Here is a 23,940-nt window from a genome sequence, read left to right as displayed (position 1 = left end):
TGTGGGACTGTGTGATCACTGTTAGATGGAGAGATCACTGTGGGACCGTGTGATCACTTTGGGACCGTGTGAATGGTTAGTCTATTTCTAACTTACATTCCTCCTGGTGGGAGTTTGGTGGGGGGTGGGGGTAGTATTTTTGAATCATGAGGCCCCTTCTTTAAAGTTTCCAGCCCAGGGTCAGGTCTAATGTCTCCTCCAACACATGGCACCTGCAACAGTCTGAACTGCGTTGATCTATCAGCCTAGATTCAATCTCGGGTGAACGGTGGAGTTACAGTCACATGATCTGATCCCTATAACTGAAGCCACTGTAGTGAACCCATTCTTATGTCTCTCTGAATGAAGATATTGAGTCAGTGATGGCCTGAGCTGACTCCTGGGCCGTTTCATTGAGAAGTTACCAAACTAATTCCTCAAAGTTCCCTCCGCTGCAATCCTTCAATAGTGTGCCAGCCATTCTGAGCTAAAAGCTTTTTGTGATGTTCGATAAAACTATCCTGAAAGGAAACTTTCCCTGACCTTTTCTCATCTTTCCTACAATCACAGATTGGAAAGGCCCCGGTCCCGAAGCCCTCTCACTCAGTCCCTCAGCCCCAGGGTGGAGTCTCACAGCCCGAGCTTGACATCGTGCCCTTCCTCCCAGCGTTCATCAGTGAGCCCCCGGAGAAACCCCCTGAGCCCCAGGGTGGAGTGGAACAACACAACTGACAGGAAAGGATCACAGGATTACCTCTCTCATAAAAGAAGAGAGAATGAGAAAGCTGAACCCAATGCAAAGATTCATTGTGACCTGCATCGAGAGGGATCTGACAGGTGGGCCTATGACAGAAAACAATATTTAAAATCAACAGGGCAGTCTAGCCCAAAGTCATTGGAGGACAGAGGAGATGGATACCAAGGACATAAAGAAAAATATACCAAATCCAGCCTCCAAAACCTGAGTCCATCCCAGTCCAAGTACAGGGTCCGAAATGAAGAGGATTTTAAGAAAGGACAAAAGCTAAAATCAGGAAGAAGCCTGAGGCCTAGAAGGAAAGATGGTGAGCTGCAACAAAAACCAGGTCTGAGGGCAAATTCAGGCAGTCACCATCAGAGCAATGACAAAGGGGAGTATGATAGCCCGGTCTCACCAGCACACATTGACACAACCCATCTGGCTCTTGAAGAAGCTGAACGGAGGGAACAGAAGGATGGGACATCCAATAGTGAGGTGAGTCCAGGCTCTAGTCCAACATGAGTGATCACATCTATCAGTGGAACCCAGCGCTGGGTGTGTGTAACCTTTGATTTCCAGCAGGCTCTCGATCAGGGGTTTTCAAAGATAAAATATTGTATTTTATTCAAGATCTGTCACAAATCTGAGTTGTCACCAGGTGCTCTACAGCCAATGGAGTTCTTTACAGCCTTGTCACTCAATGCTCAATAGACAATGGGCTAAAAATCCTTAGATCCAGAGGGCTATGATAAGATATAGGGTGTTAGACTGTGGGCTTAACCTTCAGCTTTCCTGTTCCACTGCGGGGTAATGGGCGGAGCTCAGGCACCTTTGTGAGAAAGGCCACAAACAAAAACAGAAATTGCTGTAAAAGCTCAGCAGGTCTGGCAGCATCTGTGCAGAGAAATCAGAGTTAACATTTCAGGTTCAGTGACCCATCCTCAGAACTGTCTTTAACATAATGAAATATCTCAACAACTTCACTGTAGCATTCTCAACTAATGTATCATTAGCTCAGATTGGTCAACGTAGCAGGTTTTAAGCAGTATTTTCAATGAGGAAGGTGAGGGAGAAAACTCAAGAGGGTCAGGGAGAGAATTCCAGCATTTTGGGGCCAGGGTAACTAAGGTGCAGCATTACTTGGAGACACACAAGGGAACAGAATGAGAGAAGTGCAGATATCTTGGACATTGTGGGGCAGAGATTACAAAGGTAGACAAGGGTAAGGCCAAGGCTTGATCTGAAGACCAGGATGAGGGTTTTAAAATCAGGATGTGATTGATCAAGAGTGTTCCATAGCTTCTCAGGCAGGCCTGCTGGATTCAGCAAGGGAGTTATCAATGTACTTACTTTCCTGAATATGTCTCTGCCTTGATTCCCAAAAACTCTGGGAAACTCAGCAATCCACTGTCAAATTCAAAGAGCAGAATAGCAGTAAGAATTGTAAACTTGCAGTATACAAAACACTAGTTGTCCATAAAAATGTGGGTTACCTTATAGTCTCTGTTAAGGAGTTTGGAGGTGAGATTAGATCAGGATTCTGATTTTTAAGATTTTAAACCTTCTCCAACCCAAACCCATCCATGCTGGTCGTTAAAGTTCCAGCTGCTCTGAACCCTAAACAAAGTGTCATAGACATTTACAGAAACTGCAAAAGTCTTTTAACGTTATTCTGAACCTTATAGATACATTGTAAGGTTTTAGATAGATGATTTGAAATGCACTTCCTATTTACAGCATTCACCACTAAAGAGAACACTTTTCTTGGATGTTTTACAAAAACTTTTGCAAATTATGTGTTGATAGAGCAAGGGAAAGGGTAATATTTTTTAACTGTTCAATACACTGCATCCATACACATGACACACTCCTTGATCGATCAAGGTGCCTTTAGATGCAAAAATCAGGATTTGTCTTTCTCTTCCCCACATCCAACTTGAAGACTGTGTTCTTTCCCATTTCCGCAAATGTTCACCAGGCATTGATACTCCCTGTGGCCTGGGAGTACGACAGAAACACTGCAGGCTAGGTTTGTGCAGCTGCCTCACAGCTACCCGACACAACCGTGCACATATTTCTTTCTTGCTCAGTTCAGGGCACGTTACTTCAAAGTCCATCTCATTACAATGGCAGGTTAATGAAGAAGATGGTCAACGTTCTCGGAAACAATCCTCATCATCGCACAGCAGCAGTGGATCACCAGAACGAGAGCTTGAAAGGAACACGAAGGAGCAGGTAGGTCCCAGTGATTTTTCTCTTGGTTAGTCATGTGGGAGGACAATGCAGTGCATAAAGTGTAAGCCATAGGCTGTGGCACTGCCCTGGATAACTCCACAGAGGTCAGTATCCCATCATCAAGTCACCCTTTATTTACACATGAACAGACCATGATTATAGTACTGCCTCATACAGAGTCAGGTGCTAGAGTGCCATTATCTCTGCCACTCACCCTTTTTATATTCAGCCAGAGCCCCCTGATTGGCCTAGATTAACAATCAATCAGGGAACTCATATTCTATGATGTCCAGCTGGCTGACCTTGTTACAAACACTACACTACACATACTACATTGTTGATAAGAGATTGTTTTATGTGTGAGATCATTCCCTTAATCCTCACATTACAGCTACTTTGAGCTCAGCCAAGAAACCCTGCCCAGGTGCCAGGCTGTTTCATACTGAGAGAGTGGTGAGGCCCACCCAGGCTGGCATTGAGCATCACAGGGATGGAGCCCATTAAACAACTTCGGGAGATATTTGACAACAGGTGCTTCCCTGCATTCAGTAAAAACATGAACCAGGAACAGAAAAGGGAGGGCACGGGAAATGAAAAAGAATTGGAAACAAATGGAACTCTTTTAAATAAAAACAAGGAACTGCAGAGGCTGGAGATCTGAAGTAAACAAAAACAGAAAGTGCTGGAGAAATCCAGTAGCAGCATCTGTGGAGAGAGAAACAGAGTGTCCAGTGACCCTTTCGCAGAAGGGTCTTTAAGGAAGAAGCCAGAGGGAGGTGAATCTGTGGAACTCATTGGCACACAGGGCTGTGGAGACCAAGTCATTGAGTGTATTTAAGACGGAGATGGGTAGGCTCTTGATTAATAAGGGGATCGAGGGATATGGGGAGAAGGCAGGAGAATGGGATTGAGAAACATATCAGCCACGATCGAATGGTGAAGCAGACTCAATGGGCTGAATGGCCTAATTCTTCTCCTATATCTTATGGTCTTATTGTATGGCCGTTTAGTGCCAAGAAAATGCAATGATTCATTAGGCACTGGGTAACGTTGAATTTGGGAACTGCATGTGCAGGGAATCATTGCACTGTTGATCAATAATGGATTAGTACTCCTTGGCCTGACTTCTACATTGACATTGATAGCCTTTGACCAAATTCACTCTCTTGCCTAGAGCGAATCTTGGGAAAGTGGAAGTGAAGCAGAAGGAGATGCCTGGTATTCGGGCAACATGGAAGAGTTTGTAACAGTGGACGAGGTGGGAGAAGAAGAAGATCATGTGATGGAGTTACCTGAGACCACAGAGAGTATCTGTAATCAAACAGAAGAGAATGGAAACATGGAAAAGAGTAATGAAGACCCAGTAACAACCAAAGGAATCCCTGACTGTGAACATCGCAGTGACAATCATTGCAGGACTTCACTCGAGGAGCTGCGTCTAATGAGCCCAACTCTGTTTCCAGGCAACCACCAGCTGAAAGTGGAATCTACGAGTCATCCTCAAATTACATCTAGTCCAATGAATGAGACTGAACAGAATCTGAGATCTCATGTTACTCAACCAGAAAGCCCTGTGAATTATAGAAACTGTGAGACAGACCAAGGAATGAGTGACGATGCATCAAGGGGCTATTTGGACCCAGAGAACCGGAGCACAGCTGATCCATCTGAAGAAACTGATGGAAAGTTCCAAGAAGAAAGCTTTTCTGAGAAATTACTGGAAACCCAGGGAGTTGACCAATCAGTGCCAAGTTTCAGGAGAAGCAGTTCGGAAACAGGTGAACTCAAGAAAGAGACTTCGGAAACATTTAATAAAGGTACAGGATTTTCTTTCTCTCTCTCTCTGTTGCTTGTTTTTCTATTATAATGTTCGTGTTCTTAAAGAGATCACTCTTATTTTGATATCAAAACTTGTTCTTTCTCCTTTCATGTAGCAGTGATTTCTAAAATGTGTAGTATTCAATATTTAAGCATGGTAAGTGCTAATGGGGTATGGCAAAGGAAGTATAATGCCAAATTATTGAGCTTTTGATGAATCTCCAAATCGCAGTCTGATTTCCATCTGTGAGGACTAAGATCCAAATACTGGAGTCACAGGCACAGTGAAGGCACACAACCATTGGCTTCAAAGAAAGCTGCAGACAATCTGTGTGGCATGGATTTCCCTTTTCCTGACATCAGGTTTAATTTGGTGCTAAGCACAGGGAATCTCCAAGTGCTCAGCAATAGTGATGTAATCAAGCTGGGTAAGTAGCCAATCATGTTGAAGTATTCCCACAGTCAGTAAACCAGGAAGCAAAAGGTTCTGACCTCCATTCACTCTCAATTAAACATAATGGAAATTGTCATAAATGTATTGGATAAAGTCATGAGATTCAGGTACAAGGTGAAATAGTATTTTAAAACTTTGAAAACAATTATTTTAAAAATGTGTAGATTATTTTAATCATAGTACTGAAAGGTGATGGTCTATAAATGTGAAACTGGTTTTTTTAGGTCAGTAAAGATGTCAGCAGTAATTGTACACTGCAGTGATGGGAACGAGGCTGACCTCACAGACTACAAGGTCATTGATTGGGGTTGTTAACTTGGGGCAACCAGGAAGCCCTGGCTGACCAACATGACCAGGAGGTGAGAATCTCCTCAGTTCCGGGGACTGACTCCGAGCTGGCTGACCACAGGCAGTCTACCATGCACAAGTAAATAAAGAGAGAGTTGGTGACAGGATGTGCAGTTATTTCATACACTTAATACTAGATTAAAATTCTGTTACATCTTAGTCCAAAATATGTAATTTATTCAAAGGGCTTTACACTGAGGAACTTGGGTATTTTTTAGAGATTTGTTTTCATGTCTGGGATGTGTGCATCACTAGCCAGCACCTGCTACACATCCCCAGTTATTCTCAAACTGAGTGCCTTACCAAGCCATTGTGGAGGACGTAAAAAGTCAACCATATTGTTGTTGGTCTGTAGTCATGTGTAGGTCAGACCAAATGCTTAGCACATGTGTGAAATGAGTGTTATTTATCACTTCATTAGCTGTGGAATTGTGAAAATAACCGTGAATTATGCAACTAGCAGTGATTACCCCCACATCTGACCTCAAGGTGGAGGGAAGATCATTGGTGAAGTGTTTGAAGACAGTTGGGCCGAGGACACTATCCTGACATTTTCCTGCAGCAACGTTTGAGACAATTGGTCTCAAGCTGCCACAGCTATCTTTCTGTGTGCTAAGTGTAAGCACAGGCAGTATGCCCCACCCAAGTTCCTTGTGGCTCCTTTGTTAATGAGGCTCCTCAAGTTCACACCTAACTGTGATATCACTGTCACTTCTCCTCCGGAATTCACCTCTTCTGTCAATATTTGGACCAGGGCTGCAATGAAGTCTGAAAGCTGAGCAGTTCTAGTGGATCCCAAACTGAGCATCAGGAAGCAAGTTACTCCTGAGTTATTCCTTGATAGCTTTGTTGCTGGCCCTCTCCATCACTGCTGCTTTGTGAGAGTAGACTGATGGGCTGGTAATTGATGGAACTGGCTTTTTGGACATTGATGCTGGGATAAACAGTACGATAGCCAAATTTGCTAAAATAGGTGGGAAAGTGAGTTGGTGCATTGATTAAACAAGGAATGTATAAATGGATATGGATAGAGTGGTGAATAGTCTAAAATCTGGCAGTTGGACTTTAATGTGGAAAAGTGTGAGGTTATGCATTTTGGTCAGGAGACTAAAAAGGTAATTTATTATCTAAATGGAGAGAAACTTCAGAATACTGTGATGCAGAGGGGTGTCATTGTGCATGCATTGCAGAAAACTAGTATTAGATAATAAGGATCAAAAATGGAATTTTGGCATTTGTTGCTAAAAGAATAGACCATTAAAGTAGTGAAGCATGGTTACAACTGGACAAGATATTAGTGAGACTGGTATTGTGTGCAGTTTTGGTTCTTTTAGCTGAGGGGGATGTAGTTGTATTGGAAGCAGTTCAGAGGAGTTTCACTGGATTGATTCTAGAGATGAGGGGTTTGTCTTATGAAGAGAGATCGTGCAGATTAAGCCAATACTCTCTGGAGTTTAGAAGAATGAGAGGAGATCTATTCGAGGTATACACAATGCTAAAGTTGGTTGACAAAGTAAACGTAGAGAAGATATTTCCTCATGTGGAGCAATCTTGAGTGAGAAATCATAGTTTTAGGATAACGGGCCACAGATTTAAAACAGACAAGAGGGGAAAATACTTCTCTCATGTGAATCTGTGGAGTTCGCTATCCCAGTGTGTAGTGGATGCTGGGACATTGAGTAAATTTAAGGAGCAGACAGAGAGATTTTTAATTAGTAATGGAATGAAGGGTTATGGGGAGTGGGCAGGAAAAGTGGAGTCGAGGCCGAGGTGAGATCAGCCATGATTGTATCAAATGGTAGAACAGGTTTGAGGGGCTGAATGGCCTACTCCTACTGTTAGTTCTTATGTTTTGTTCTTATCAAACCTGAGGAATTCTCCACATTATTGGGTAAATGCCGGTGATGTAGCTATACTAAAACAGCCAGGCTAAGGGTCTGCTGGTTCTGGAAACATGCTGGTCAGGCCCCTTGTTATTCCAAGGTCATGGACTGTGGATGCTTTAATGAGTGGGATTAACATTTGGATTTAACATTCAATTAATCAAATATGACAGCAGAATGATATGTCCAGGATTATAGACCATCGTGACATACAAAGAATCTGATGAGAATTATTTACGGATGATTTCTATCAGAGCTTATGAACTGTAATAGTTTTGTCATTCAAATGGTCATTAATTATAAACATGTCTTTTATAATCTGATTAATTTAGAAAATATTGTTGCTGTTTCCCACCAATTTGATGATCTGATAAATTGAGTATTGTCTGTCCTGATTCTCATTTTTTCTCAGATTCAGAAAACTCGAGCCAGTCCCTCACAGAGTCAGCAGGCAGCCATCAACATTTACCATGGGAACAGGCCAATGTCTTCTGCAATCTTAGTATCCCTTTAGGTAAGGACCAGTACTGCACTCTCAAGATATTTTGCTTTGTCGTGGATTGTTTTCTGATTAACGGATCACTTCAACAATTACCTTTCACACTGTCACTGTCAGCATTGGTTTCAGAAAAATGAATAGATCCATGTCTTTGCTGACACATTGTCCAAGTACAATATTGAAAGGGGAGGGCTATAAAGAGGGCCATGTTTAAGAGATAGGGGAGAAATGAAACTCATAAATCCAAGTTTTCCCATAGATGTGCCTGTCGTCATTGTAATGTGTGGGTGGGTTCAGTGAGGAGATGAAAGGAGTGTAAGATGGAGCTAACCCTGGCATTGATACCTCCGACATTTCAAACCCTGTCCCACTCAGTACATCAGCAGCATCTTCTTACATTCTGACAACATTTGAAATGATGGCATTCCTCATCCTGTAAAAATATGTTCCAGCTCATTGTGTCTGAACCTGTCCTTTCGGAAGAAATGATGATGTGTTGCCTGGTGAGGGATCTTACAGATTTGTGTTTCTGAGTAGATTAACAATTAACAACCTGGATCAACATCTATTTTAACATTTTCCCAAACTATCTATTTCTTTGGGGTCTGTGAATATGTTCAACAATTTATTGTTAATTTGAGTTACTCGGAATAGAGTTACTTGGAATATAGACCATAATACTTCAAAATGGAGCAGAAGTAGGCCATTCAGCCCATTGAGTCTGTTCCAGCATTCAATGAGATCATGGCTGATCTGATAATCGTCAACTCCACTTTTCTGCCTTTACCCAATCACTCATGATTCCTTTCACTGATTAAAACTCTGTCAATGTGCAGCATAGAGACAAGATGCTCAGGCTGAAGAGTCTGTGCTCACATCAATTTCATTGCGTTAAAAAAGGAATGACTCATATTCTCAGTAATTGGTTGGGTCCATTTACTGGGAGACCTTTCGGTAAAAGTTTGGCTCAAGGTATTTTTCATATTGATGGGAATAATGGTGCACTAGTGGGAATGAATTAAGAAAAGCCTTCAATTTGTAGAGCCCCAAGGAGAAAAACATTGAAATGCTGTTATATTTGTGCTTGTGTGTTCCCTATTTCCTGTCAATCCATGGTCTTTTCACAAAAATGTTCTGTAACTGGGGACTCTGATTTTTCAGGGGTTGAGTTTGTGGAAGCTCGAACAGGATTTTACTGCAAGCTCTGTGGCCTGTTTTACATCACGGAGGAAGCAGCTAAAAGCAGCCATTGCCGGAGTACTGTGCATTATAAGAATCTGCAGGTAAGCGAGAACACAATGACCTGGTTTGATTTGTTTATGGGATATGGGCTCATCCCTCATTACAGTGAGAAAGTGATGGTGAGCCAAGTGGTTCTGGAGCTCCTGTGTGCGATGTTGGTTAAGATTTCAGGATTTTGATCCAGTAATGATGAAACACAATTGTATACATCTATTGTCATGGCAGTGCGTGACTTAGAGGGGAATGGGAAGTTGCTTCATCAATGTTGATGCTTTTCTTTTAATTGATGGTGAAGATAACAGAGCTGAGATACTGTTGGAGTATCCTTGCAGTAACCCCGGGGAGATACTGTAGTTCACCTTTGGATAGCTCAGCATCACACAGAATAGTGACATTTATAAAGAGCTAATCCTGCCAGAATCTAATGGAACAGTCTTGAGGGGCTGAATGGCCTCATTTTCACCTTTCTGTTGAACAAAGCATCAATTGGGCACCAATCATTCCCGGTCTGCTAAAGGAGAAATTGGGCAGCAGCGGGAACAGCTGAGGCTGTAATCTCTTGTTGTTGCATTTGGTAATTAAACCTACAGATGGTGACAGAACCTGGCCATCTCACTGTTGGTGAAGATTAGCTTCAGTGAGGGAACCACAGGCTTCATTCAATGACAGAACACATGAACCATCTCTGAGCTGCATTGCTTGGAATACAGGCTCCCCCATGGCAGCACCCACAACCAAAAGGGGCATGGGCAAGGACAGGGACAGGGAAAGGGGCTGGGGCAGGTACAGGGGCACGGACAGGGAGAGGTACAGGGGCAGGAAGAGGGGCAGGGAGAGGGACAGGGAGAGGTACAGGGGCAGGGACAGGGAGAGGGGCTAGGGCAGATACAGGGGCACAGACAGGAAGAGGAGCAGTGGGAGAATTAAGGGTCGGGGAAGGGGCAGCAGGAGGAGCAGGGGCAAGGGAAGGGACAGGGAAAGGGGCTGGGGCAGGTATAGGGGCATGGACAGGGAGAGGTGCAGCCGGAGGAATAGGGGCAAAGGCAGGGGCAGGGAGAAGTGCAGCAGGAGGAGTAGGGGCAAGGGCAGATACAGGGGCAGGAGCAGGGAGAGGGGCAGAGGCAGGGAGAGGAGCAGCGCGAGGAGTAGGGGCAGGAAAAGGGGCAGGGACAGCGGGAGGAGCAGTGGCAAGGGGAGGGGGCAGGGACAGGGAGAGGGGCAGCGGGAGGAGCAGGGGCAGGGAGAGGGGAAGGGTTTAGGAGGGGTGTTGCGAGGAGTTGATCAGGAAAGAGGGGCAATTGAGAGGAGGTGAGAAGATGTTCACGATGCATAGAGGAAAGTGGGAGAAGGAGGAAGTGATTTGAGAGAGAAGTAATGATTGAAAGAGAGAGGGATGTTGCTGAGGAGAGAGATTCAGGTCAATCAGGAGAGGGAGTGGGTAACTGATGAGGAGGGGTCAAGGCGGGAGCAATAGAGATCTTCTGTACCACCATGGAGCACAAATGTTCAAAACCAATATTCTTGGTGCCCTCCAGGGCCCATGTAGTGGTTGCTGGTGAAACTGTGAATCAACCATCGTTTCTTCAACACAACTGGCCTAGCCCCAGCTATATTCAAAGCAGATCAACTTTTCAAAAGGAGTTTGAAAGAAATGTTAATCTGTTGTTTATATGCACAGAATGCTTAATGTCTGTTTTGGACAGGTACTAAAGGTGCCACTCCTTTTAGCTTTAAATTTGTAATTAATATTGTCATTTCCTTTCTGCCCTGGAATGGTCTGGACACTTTCGTGAACAACTCTACAACTGTCACAGCTTCAAGCAATCTCCAGGCCAGAGCATCAGCAACTGTTCCCATCAGCATTAAACAACAGGAAGGAACAGTAATGAGAGTATCCAAATGCTTTACGACCCCACCATCAATTATAATCCCCACCACATCAATATCTTCAGGCTGTTGAAGACCTGTTGGTGGCTTTGTTCATCACCTAATACCCAGCTTATGACTTCTTTAAATAACCCCCTGTATTCTCCAGCAGAGAGAAAGGGGGAGGTACAGATTTACATTTATAAAGTATCATTCACATCTCTCAGAAAGCAGACATTAACTCATGACCTGGAATGAACTGATCTGAAGCATAATTCACTAAACACAGGACTATTTTATCCAAAAGATTTTACACCTAATAATGAGTTGACTGAGGAGTTATCCTGGTTTTAGTAAATTAATGTTGGGAGAATCCTTTGCTCTTCATCCAATATTTCCCTGGAATCTTTGATGTGAACCTGAATTGACAAAATAGGTTGAAAGAAAGGCCCTTACTTTTAGCATTTCTTGTGAATAATGACACCTCTGACAACAGAGCAGTTTCTCATTATTGTATCAAATCAGCATCTGTGGTTATGGCCTGAGGTCCTGGGATGGGACTGAAACTCACAAACAACATATGTCAAGACAAAATAAAGAGTTAAGGACTGTACTGAGCCAAGATTGGCCATGCTGAAAGAACTACCTGAACAGTCAGGCACTAATGAGGCTCTCTAGCTTGGTCCATGCAGACTGTCAACAGGCTAGTACTGCAAAGAGAACACCACAAGAGGCACATTTCTGGAAGGTGATCAACTCCAAGCCTTTGTACAAAAAGAGGAAGTGGTCGATGTTGAAAAACAACGGACTTTCAACATGGCTGCACCAAGTCCTGATGATGAAATTCCTTCCCTAAAAACCATCAAAAACAAACCACTGCTCACTGCAACATTCCTGTTTAAATGTAAACAAACACTGCAGTGGGAAGTGTGATGTGTTGTGTATTTATTGCATAAGGCAGTGAAAATGTACAACATTTAAAGGCAATGGTATATGAGCTTGCGCAGAATCTGACTCTGCTGGATCAGAGGGGAACAGAAAACAGGCAACAGGGAATGGGGACCGGGGAACAGGCAATGGGGAATGGGGAACAGGGAAACGGGGACCAGGGAACGGGGAATGGAGAACAGGGAACGGGGAACGGGGACCGGGGACCGGGGAATGGGGAACGGAGAACGGGGAATGTTGAACGGGGAACGGGGAACGGGGAACGGGGAGTGGGGAACGGGGATTGGGGAACAGGGAACGGGGAATGGGGAACAGGGAACGGGGATTGGGGAATAGGGAACGGGAAATGGGGAACAGGGAATGGGGAATGGGGAATGGGGAATGGGGAATGGGGAACAGGGAACGGGGATTGGGGAATAGGGAACGGGGAATGGGGAACAGGGAACAGGGAACGGGGACCGGGGAACGGGCTGTTGTTCCAGCTGTGGGGGATATTGGTTTCTTCGGTCAGAGGTGGTTGTGAGTGGCAAGACTGCTAATGATTTGAGAGCATCAGTCTGTTACTGTGCAACCCTTGCACACTCGTTACAAAGGTTGAGTCACATTCGCCATGTTCTAATGCAACATGTTACCACCATGAGCCATTGACTTCTCATTCAGAGTCTTGTGGAGTCTATCTCCAAGCACATTCAAACTAAGCACTTGCATCATCAGATGTGAACTGAAGAACATTCTGAGTGGGCCCATTCTCCTGATGGTGCCATTGATTCAGTGGATGCAACTCAAAGAAAGTCTTTTCTCTCAGCCACAGTCAGATATTCTTCAACCAACTCCATTCTCCCACATATATCAGATGTTTGACAAAATCTGAACTTTCCTCCTGCAGTGTCCTGACTTTAATATTCTTATCCTTGTCGACAAATCCATCCATAGCCTTGACTTTCCTTATCTGTGTAATGCCTTCTGACCCCACAACCCTCTGAGAACTCTGTGGGCCTCAAATCCTGGCCTATTGTACATCCCTAGTCAGAATCTCTGCACCATTGCTAGTCAGATATTCCTTGGCCTCAAGTTCTGAAACTCCATCTATGCATCTCTGCCTGTGTACCTCATTTCATCCTTTAAGGTACTCCTGAAAATCAACCTCTTTAACCAAGCTTTTAGTCATCTGATCTAATAGCTCCCTGGTGATTTGGTATCACCATGGTTTATGGCATCTTGGGGCATTTCATTGTTTTAATCGTGCTATTTAAGTACAGGTTGTTGTTACATGAAACAGGATCTTTTTTTAAAAATCATTTGAGAACGCTTGAATTTGGGTGCAATGATCCTCAAATGGGAGCTGGAAACTGAATGACTGAGACACAGGCCCAGCTGCCTCTTGAAGAATCTTGCATAAAAAAGGCACTTTATAAATGTTTTGTTGCACTTTACCATTAGTCAAACCCAGAATGTATTCCTCTCCTAGAGCTAAATCATTCCTCTCACACAAAACTTCACAAACAATAATCTCTTTGATAGTGGCCCAGACCTTCTGATCAGAATTGGAAACCCGATTTCCTGATTGGATAAAGAAATGAGCCATTTCCCTGTAGGGAGACCTACTGTCCCCCACAATCCAGATTCCACCACCAGCAGCAAAGTAGGATGGTGATGACACCACGTGTCTGTCTCACATCCCATTCTATTCCAGAGCCTAAAGTTCCTGAAGACACTTCACTCCGACAGATGTTAAATGTGTAAGGTAACTGACAGAGTAGGGTGGTGAGCTGGTGGTAGGGGCACAGGTGCCTGAACAGGTTGGTGTTTGGGGTGGTAAGGAGGTGAGGGGCTAAAGTGCCAGAGGAGTGAAGGGGTACAGTATCAAATAACTGAGGGGATAGGATGGTAGGTGGGTCAGGTTAAGGTGAGGGGTTGGGTGCCAGGGAAGTGTGTGGGTGTTAAGAGTGAATTGGCTGAAGTTGGTGGGGATTTGGAAGGTGCCAGGTTCTTGGTGCGGGGTGGGGTTTAACTCTTTGATGTGGGATTAGCTGTCAGGTCAGGGGAGGGGTTGGAGGGAGTAAGGAATTCTAGCACACAAGGATTGAGAGGATGCGGACATAGGGCCAGCAGGGGAGGGGGTAGTTTAGGCGTTCCGAGTGAGGTCAATGGGAGTAATCAAAACCTACCAACTCCCACTCAGAGTTGGGACTTCATCAGAGGAATGTCGGGCAACTGACCAATGGAAGTTTCAACTTGCTACGCAACTCCAACAGAGTCAGCTGTGTCAGGTATTCACATGATCCCAATACACAAATCCTGTCTAAGTGACTGCATCAACTCTCTTCCCATTGGAAGATCTGGTCCATAGCTATCTTCTAATGGTGTGGACATCTTGCTAGTTGGGCACCTTTAACCACCTCCACCTCTTTAACTAAAGGTGCAGTTTTGTACTAGGACTAACACCAGTATGTGGTGAATGAGTGAGTGAAAATCTGTGCAGATTAGATTACCTAGGAACACCGTTTTGTAGTCTTATGCATCTCCTGGCTCTTGCCCAGGTATTTTGTGTGTAGAATATTTGAAAACTGGGTGCATTATAATCTTCCCGATAAAGTAAATAATTATAGTTAGTCCTGAGCGTTTTTCGTTTACATGATATTAGGTTTTTTTTCCTATCCTGTCGTGTAAATTCTCAGCCATCCACAAAATTAATATTTGGGTTTCCTTGGACCAGTTGGGCTTTACTATATTAAAGCATTCAAGCAAAACTCAGCTGACATCAGTAACTTACTTTCCCATCAATCAATTATGACACACTCGGCAGGCAACAGGTATTCCTGTTTACTCTATGGGTAGGCGATGGCCTGGTGGTACTATTAATCCAGCCTGTTAATCCAGAGACCCAGATAAAGTCCTGGGCACCTGAGTTTGAATCCTGCCACAGCAGATGGTGACATTTGAAGTCAATAAAAATATCTGAAATTAAGAATCTAATGATGACCATGAATCCATTGTTGATTGTTGGGTGAAAAACCCATCTGGCTCACTAATGCCTTTTAGGGAAGGAAACTGCCATCTTTACCTGGTCTGGCCTACATGTGGTTGACACTGGGCAATAAATGCTGCTTAGCCAGTGATGCCCTCATCCCATTAATGAAATTTTTAAAAATCTAATTTTTGACTGTGAAACTCATCGTAAACCATCATATGTCCTTCCAGGCTCACTTTACATGTGGATCACCTCCACCTGTCTTATTGTCCTGACACTCATGTCTTGCCCCTTCTCTCTGTGCAAAGCACCTCCTGTGACTGATACAATCCACAGTCCTCACTCATCATTCTTACTTTCTGCCCTGAGGTCAATTCTCCCCTTGGTGTCCTCCAGAAGCACACTTTGGATATTCAGGCATGTGTGTTCAATGGGGTTTCTCTATTAAAATTAAATGATGCTACTTGTTCTGTACTACAAGGTAATTGCTGAGGGCTGAGGAGTGACCTTATGGAAGAGGCACAGATAAGGTGAATGGCCAAGGTCTTTTCCCCAGTGTAGGGGACTCCAAAACTAGAGGGAATAGGTTCAAAGTGAGAGGGGCGACTTTTTCATGCAGAGGGTGGTACATATATGGAACGAGCTACCAGAAGAAGTGATAGAAGTGGGTACAATTAGAACATTTAAAAGACATTGGCACAGGTACACGGATAGGAAAGGTTTAGAGGGATATGGGTCAAACACAGGCAAATGGGACTAGTTCAGTTTAGGAAACCTATTCGGCATGGAGAGGTTGGGCCAAAAGGGCCAGTATCCGTGCTGGTGTGACTCTATGGAGCTGCTCCAATTATTATGATGACTGTGTACTGTCTTTTTTAACATTTATATAATACGTAACATTCTTGCGGGAGGTTTTGCTAGTGCTGTTGGGAGAATTTTAAACTAGTGCAGCACTAATAGTGTGTTTGTTCAAGAGCATAACTTGGAAAAGGAAGCGAGGCAGAGCGAATTCAGCCATGTGGTGTCTAAAGGGAGTAAGGTGAGGCTGAATGGCCTCTACTTTAACGTCAGGAGGTAAGACAGATGGGTCCAGGGTGTGGATTGACACGTGTAATTGCAATGTTGTTGCCATCACCGAGATATGGTTGATATGACTGGCAACTGAACATTTCAGAATACAGGACCTTCAGGCAGCACAGGAGTGGGTGTAAAAGAGGAGGTAGTATCACTTCGTTAGTTACGGAATCAATTACTGCAGTAAGGAGGGATGATATCTTGGAAGGGTCATTAAATGAGGCTTTGTGGGTGGAACTTAGGAAAGAAATTGGGAGAGTATGGTGGTCACACTGTTACAAGTGTACACCAAGTGTCAATGGGTAACTAAGGAGCAGATATGTGGTCAATGCACCGTGGCATGCAAAACTAATAATCAGATAATTACATTAGAGGAATCCGACTTCCCAATATTAATTGGGATAGTGACAGGGGGTTTAAAGGAGCAGATTTTTTGAAATGTGTACAAGAGGGCTTTTTACTATCAACATGTAGATAGCCCTGCAAGGGACAATGCAGTGCTAGACCTCATTCTGGGGGAATGAAGCCAGATGGGTGTTCAAGTTGACAGTGGGGGAATATTTTAATGACAGTGACCACAACACTGTATGTTCTAAAAACAAACAGAAATTGCTGGAGAAACTCACCAGCTCTGGCAGCATCTGTGGAGAGAAAACAGAGTGAATGTTTAGAGCCCGGTGATCCTTCTTCAGAATGCCTGAGGTTCTTTCTACTTTCTCTTAGTTTTCCAACATCCACAGTTTTTTTTTAGTTTTACTGTATCTTTTAAGTTTGTTATGGAAAAGGAGAAAAATGGCCTGCAAAAAAGAGTTTTGGTTAGGGGAAAGCAGATTTTATTAAAATAATACAGGACTTCGCCAAAGTAGACTGGGAATAGCTACTTGAGGATAAATCTACAACAGAACACTAGGAGATGTTCAGAACGGGGGACTACAGGCCCAACATGTTCCCTTGAGGGTGAAATGTAGGAGCAACAAAACCAGAAATACATGGATGTCTAGGAATCTTCAGGACTGGATAGGAATGAAAAGAGAGATGTATAAGAGGGACAAAGGGACCAAAACAATGGAGGCACTAGAGGGGTATTGAAAGTTTGAGGGGGGGGAGCTCAAATAAGCAATTAGGAGAACAAAGAGGGGGCATGCGAAAACACTGATGGGCAAGATTAGGGAGAATTCTAAGATAATGATGTAAGAAGTGAGACGATGTTGGAGGCTTTGGCTTTGACAGATCCCCAGGTCGGGGCAAGTTGTATCCCAGGTTGCTATGGGAGACGAGGGAGGAAATAAAAAGGGCTCTGACTCAAATTTTTAAATCAACTCTGTCCCAGGGAGGTGCCAGAGGACTGGAGGACAGCTAATGTGCTTCCACTTTAGAAAGAGGTTGGTAAAGTTAGGGAACTATAGACCAGACCGCCTCACACCAGTGACAGGGAAACTATTGGATAAAATAGTGAAGGAGAAAATGAATCTCCATTTAGAGAGGCAGGGTTTGATCAGAGATAGTCAGCACGGCTTTGTCAGAGGAAGGTCATGCCTAATAAATCTGGTGGAATGTTTCGAGGAGGTGACCCAGTGTTTGGATGAGGGTAGGGCAGTTGATGTATTTTTTATGGATTTCAGCAAGGCCTTTGATACAGCTCCACATGGGAAAATGATAAAGAAGGTAAATTGGGATCCAGAGTAACTTGGCGAGATGGAACCAAAATTAGCTCAGTGACAGGAGAGAGAGGATGGTGGGAAAATACTGCTTGTGTGACCGGACCCTGGTGTGCAGTGGTGTACAAAAACAGAAGTTGCTGGGAAAGCTCAGCAGGTCTGGCCGCATCTGTGAAGTAAAAATCAGAGTTAATGTTTCGGGTCCGGTGACCCTTCCTCAGAACTCTCTGAAGAAAAGAATCAGAGTTGCAGTGGTGTACCACAGTGGTCAGTGCTGGGTTCTTTACTGTTTGTGATATTCATAAATAATGTAGATGAGAATGTGAAGAGACGATAAGTAAGTTTGTGAATGACACAAAGATTGTCTGTACTGTTGACAGTGGGGAGGAAGGTGTTAGTTTACTAGAGGATACAAATGGGTTGGTCAGATGAGCAGATCAGTGACAGATGGAATTTAACCCTGATAAATGTGAGATGATGCACTTTGGAAGAAGTAACAAAACAAGAGAGTATTCAGTGAATGACAGGACACTGGAAGCTCAGCGAGATTTTGGGGTGCTTGTCCATATATCCCCAAAGGTGGCAGGATAGGTGGCTGAAAAGGCACAAGGATGTTTGCCTTAGAGATAGTAGGAACTGCAGATGCTGGAGAATCTGAGATAACAAGGTGTAGATCTGGATGAACACAGCAGGCCAAGGAGCATCAGAGGAGCAAGAAGGCTGACGTTTCAAGAAGGGTCTAGGCCCGAAACGTCAGCCTTCCTGCTCCTCTGATGCTGCTTGGCCTGCTGTGTTCATCCAGCTCTACACCTTGTTATCTCAGGATGTTTGCCTTTATCAGTTATGGCATTGATTATAAGAACAGGGAGGTCATGTTGGAGCTGTACAGAACTTTGTGTAGGCCACAGCTGGAGTACTGTGTGCAGTTTTGGTCACTTCACTATAGGAAGGAAGCAATTGTACTGGAGGGGGTGCAGAGGAGATTCACCGGGATGTGGCCTGGGATGGACCAGTTTAACAACGAAGAGAGGTTGGATAAGGTCGGAGATAGTAGGAGGTTTCTTCGGAGCAGAGAAAGCTGAACGGGGTTTGATAGAGGTGTATAAGATTATGAGGGGCATGGACAGGGTGGGTAGAAAGCAGCTGTTCCCTTTAGTTGAAGGGTCAATAACAAGGGGGCACATTTTTAAGGGGAAAGGCAGGAGGTTTAGAGGGGATTTGAGGAAAACATTCCTCACCCAAAGAGTGGTGAGGGTCTGGACTTCCTGGGTGTGTACTTGAGGTGTGAAACCTCACAACATTGAAAAATACTTGAACACTTGAAGTGTCAGAACATTCATTGCTTTGGGCCTAGTGCTGGAACGTGGAATTAGTACAGGTAATACTATGTTTCTGGTGGTATAGACCTGATGGGCTGAAGGGGCTGTTTTGTACTGTGTGATTCTATGATTGTTTGTAATCTGTACATATGTACATTGTGTTACTAATTCTTTGCTCATTCAGTAATTAATAAACTCACTCCTTGTTAATTCAAGAAAGCCCCGGTGAAATCGATTCCTTTTCAAACACAAGTTCATTTGGGTCTGGGAGAAAGCTGTCTGCAAGGGGAGGGATTGTTTTAAGTTAACAATCACCTGAGAAGATAGCTGAATAAAGAGGAAGAGACAGTTCATTCATTCTCACCCAAGAGTTTAACAGTTTGGGGTATCCCATCTGGAACCATAATGAATTGGAGAACCTCACCTTTGTCTATTTGTGACATTATTTTCATGGAAATTACTAATCCAACTCTTGTAAGCAAGTTTTTAAGTCATTTACAACTAGGGTTTAAGTTATGTGTTTTTTAAAATTTACTTTACATTTACCATCCAGGACAAAGCAGCCCGCTTGATTGGCACCACATCCACAAACATCCACTCCCTCCACCACCGACGCTCAGTAGCAGCAGTGTGTACTATCTACAAGATGCACTGCAGAAATTCATCAAAGATCCTCTGACAGTTCCTTCCAAACCTACAACCACTTCCATCTAGGAAAAAGGCAGCAAATACATGAGAACACCACCCCCTGCAACTTCCTCTCCAGGCCACTCACCAACCTGACTTGGAAATATATAACCGTTCCTTCAGTTTTGCTGGGTCAAAATCCTGGAATTCCTTCCCTAAGGGCATTATGGGTGAACCTACAACACACGGTCTGCAGCGGTTCAAGAAGGTAGCTCACCACCACCTTCTCAATGAGAAACTAGGACAGACAATAAATGGTGGGCCAGCCAGCAAAGGTAATATCCCCTGAATTAAATTCAACTAAAAAAGCCTTTAATTTTCAGAAAGGACTATAAAATTAGTCCTTTTCGGTGAATTGATTTAAATCCTCAACCATGCCCCCTACAAAGCTCCCCAGAAATTTGAATCAAAGTAAAAAAGATTAAAGCCACTATGTAATCACTGCAGTGTGATCCTTGGCAATGTCTTAGTCTTGAGCACACAATTTCACCACCAAACTTACAAATCCCAGTTAGCTGCATCCAACCTTGCAAGTGTTTTTAATGTAGAGACTCCTACCTAATCATCACTTAAGTTACTGACATATGCAGAGTGCAGTTAAAAACAAATTCTTGCGGAATTTATTCCCTTCTCCCTGCTCTTGGAATGACACCAACATGAAGATGGAATCTATAATCAAACAAATCCTAGACCAGATTAATGGGAAGTTTTATATCAAAACTTCAGTAATTAAGTTAAATAAAGAACATATGCTACCATACAAGAGTCTTTAGAACATTCCAGCTCTATACTTATAAGGACATATATCAAAGCAAACAAACTCTAAATGTAAATATTTTCTACTTTGCCTGAACAATTTGATCTGATAATTTTAGGTTCCAGATCCAAAAGGTCCATGTGACGATGAATTGTAAATAAAAGTTTAGTTAAGAAGCTCTCATTTCTTGCAGAATGATTGATTGGTTTGGTTTATGCAGTTAGAAATGTTTCTTTCTTTCTTTCACAAGCTTGGAGTTTGAAGCCAAATGAATTGTGCAAGTGAGCTAAATGTGTGGAGCATCATGGAAGTAGGAAACATTATATGACAAGGTTGAAAATCGACCAATTGAAAGGGAAGAAGTCAGTAAAAAAAACTGGGACACCAAGATTAATTTATGTCAGATTTTAGAAACGTGAGAAGTGAAGGTGATGGAGAAGTTAGAATACAGTACTGAGGTGTAATGAAATTATTTTATAAAAATGAAATTAGAATGCTATAGAATAACTAGAATAGCAACTCTTCATAGTTTTAGGGTGCAAGGGATAAAATAGAAGACGGCTTCAAAAGCCAGGAGATTAATGATATTAAGAACTAAAGTAACATTTGAAGAATTTAGAAAAATTTAGCAAAGTGAGTGAACACCTGAATAAATGGCTCCTGAGGTGTCAATGGGTTGCACATGAGCAGAGCCAATCAGAGGAGAGATGAAAAATTAAAACTTATAAATGCATATGGTTTCAGTCACTGGGATGCTGGGATAAGCATCAGGCTAAGAATAAAGGCATAGATCAAAAAGCTTTAAAAAGGCCACTGAAGCTGATGCTCAATGCTAACAATATGCCATAATGTTGTCAACAATTGATACTTTTCAACTGCTTCGTGCACCAAAACACTATTCAGCTTATGGTAACAGATTCATTTGTGTTCCACTTATCCATACCATTTGTGTGTGTACATTAACATAGCAAAAACCAACAGCTGCTTTGAAAAGACTGCTGCAGCTAAAAAATAACTGAATCCTGAAAATGGCCCTGATTATGTGTGAAAACTAGAAGTTAGATTTAGAGTGTAATGGGATATAGGCTTGGGATAACTTAAACTGCAAAGTTAGATCACTTTTATTGCAGGATAAAGACATTAAAATTATACTGAAGCCTACGTTGTTACTGTGGTGATTTTAGTAAACAGATTATGTCATTTATTTTCCAGTGAGAGTTTGGTGCATTCTTTTTATTTATTCACTTGCAGGATGAAAGTGTCGCTGGCTAGGTCAGTATTTATTACCCATTCCTAATTGCCACTTGAGAAGGTGGTGATGAGCTGCCTTCTTGAACTGCTGCAGTCCACGTGCACACAATGCTTTTAGGGAGGGACTTCCAGGATTTTTACCCAGTGACACTAAAGGAACAGCAATATATTTCTGTGTTAGACTGAATCAACCTCCTACGTGTTCCAAACATATTTTGCTAAATGCTGGCAAATGGGACTAGATTAAATTAGGATATCTAATCGGCATGGATGAGTTGGACTGAAGGGTCTGTTTCCATGCTGTTTGACTCTATCTAAGACAGTGAGTTCATGAGTGTAGCAAAGGATCCATTTAAAATAAATGATCTAACACAGTTCACCATATTAAGAAATGCAGAAGTGCTTGGCTCAGGAACCTTGTTTCCTTTTAGTGCTCATGGATAGTCAGTAGAATAGTGCAAGCTTTGTGTTTCTTATGTAAAATGAGTTAAATGCAATTGCTGCAATTCATGACTGAGACACACAACGTTCTTTAAAAAGACCAGGAGAACTCAGCTGGTTTTGTAATGCCACTGGCACTTCAGTAGTATCGGAAATCCCTGACGAGTTAGCACTTCTAGACTTCAAATGAAGCAACACTGCTGTCCAAACTAATTGACAAGATATAGAGTTGCTCATTAAATTTGGAATGTGCTAATTCTACAGAGCAAAAAGTAGTTGACACAAATCCAAATTTCATGGAGATGGGTAACTTTATGACAGTTTCTTGGGGACAGTTCAATATATTAAGCACAAAATCAGTTGGTGACTAATATTGAATATTTCTGTTGTTAGCCCTTGAAGGTGTTATTTTAACATTAACAAAGGGTCAAATGAAGGGCTTGAGTTTAATAGTGTATATCCACAGGGAACAAATGCAACACTTTAGGCAGTGGTGGATTGCTGACTTTATCATGTCCTCTACATGTATATCTACTGTGATACAGTTGGCCATATGGTAAATGTAGAAATATAAATAGATTGTTAAAAGTGCTCTAATGAAGGCAACCTGCATGTTTAGAATGTGACTCATTTGACCCCGAATCAGAAAACAACAGGTGGCGACTCTCAATGTTGACTGCCTTCACCTGATTCAGTTTAATGAGGCAGCAGTATGTAACTGGATGTAGTACATTATCGAAATAAACCTCTTCCTCCTCATGGGGAAAGAACAGATATTTGCTGAATAATCGAATAATATAAGAAAATAAACAAACAGGAAACAAGAGAAGGCCACAAGAGACACCGAAACCCAATCCTCCTGCAGTTCACCTGTGATATAATAAACGTTGTCGCAGAACCGTGGAATGGTTGTGGAACACGGAGAGGCGATTTGGTCTGACATGCCCATGTCAGCTCCATACAAGAGCAACTTGGCTAATCCCATTCCCATGCTTTTTTCTAGAGCCATTTTTCTTCTCTTCAGATCATTATCCAATTCCTTTTTGAAAGCCACAATTAAACTTTATCTCATTCTCAGGCAATGCACTCCAGATCCTAAACACATGCTCCTGGTCTTTCACTGTTTATCTTAAATCTGTGTTCTCAATCTTATAATATTGGCTGCCTGCAACGCCAACATATTGAGGGTCAATTCACTGCCACCAATCCTTATTGGTCTTAGTCAAGCTATTGGTACCAAGTAGGGAAGGAAGACCACATGATGTCTTCAGCTGGTAAGGGGTTGTTACATCTCACTTAGTGACTAGTTATATTGTTGCTGCGAAACTTCATTGTCTCTTATGAGACATCAGGCTCAACTTAGGAGCAAACACATGGTACAACTTTAGCTATTTGCTTTTAAAACTAAGAACAACTCACTAACTGGTTAAGATCCATTTGCAACAAATAAGGAATCTCTGCAACTCTTGGAGAACTGCTTAGTTCTTCCAGGGTCAATTATTTATATCCTATGGCAGACCTTATCTAGTTATGTAAATTAACCCTTTCGGATACTAATAACCTTGTGACATCTCCCACCAAGATGTTTTGTTTCTGATTGTTATGTTCTTCAAACAATTGGTTTAAAAAAGGAATGTAGGTTTCTCAAACCTCCCACCACAGTCTCTGATTTTAGAAATAACTGACAACCATGTTGAGTTCAAAGTGTTTCAGAGATAGTAGGAACTGCAGATGTTGGAGAATCTGAGATAACAAGGTGTAGAGCTGGATG

The 23,940-nt window shown here is 42.8% G+C and overlaps 1 protein-coding gene across 1 annotated transcript in view; it reads left to right on the top strand.

Moving 5' to 3' along the window:
- The window catches only part of rbm20 (RNA binding motif protein 20), a 165,011-nt gene that overhangs the window by 134,486 nt on the left and 6,585 nt on the right, over positions 1 to 23,940 (top strand). Inside the window, exons 9-13 of the mRNA XM_048608753.1 lie at positions 550 to 1,213; positions 2,852 to 2,953; positions 4,128 to 4,770; positions 7,869 to 7,970; positions 9,117 to 9,238. Coding sequence (XP_048464710.1) covers positions 550 to 1,213; positions 2,852 to 2,953; positions 4,128 to 4,770; positions 7,869 to 7,970; positions 9,117 to 9,238 — 1,633 coding nt within the window. The remainder of the gene's footprint in view (positions 1 to 549; positions 1,214 to 2,851; positions 2,954 to 4,127; positions 4,771 to 7,868; positions 7,971 to 9,116; positions 9,239 to 23,940) is intronic.

Source organism: Rhincodon typus, chromosome 20 (assembly GCF_021869965.1).
Source record: "Rhincodon typus isolate 14 chromosome 20, sRhiTyp1.1, whole genome shotgun sequence".
NCBI classification, from domain to species: Eukaryota; Metazoa; Chordata; class Chondrichthyes; order Orectolobiformes; family Rhincodontidae; genus Rhincodon; species Rhincodon typus.
This window is presented reverse-complemented; position numbering and strand designations above follow the sequence as displayed.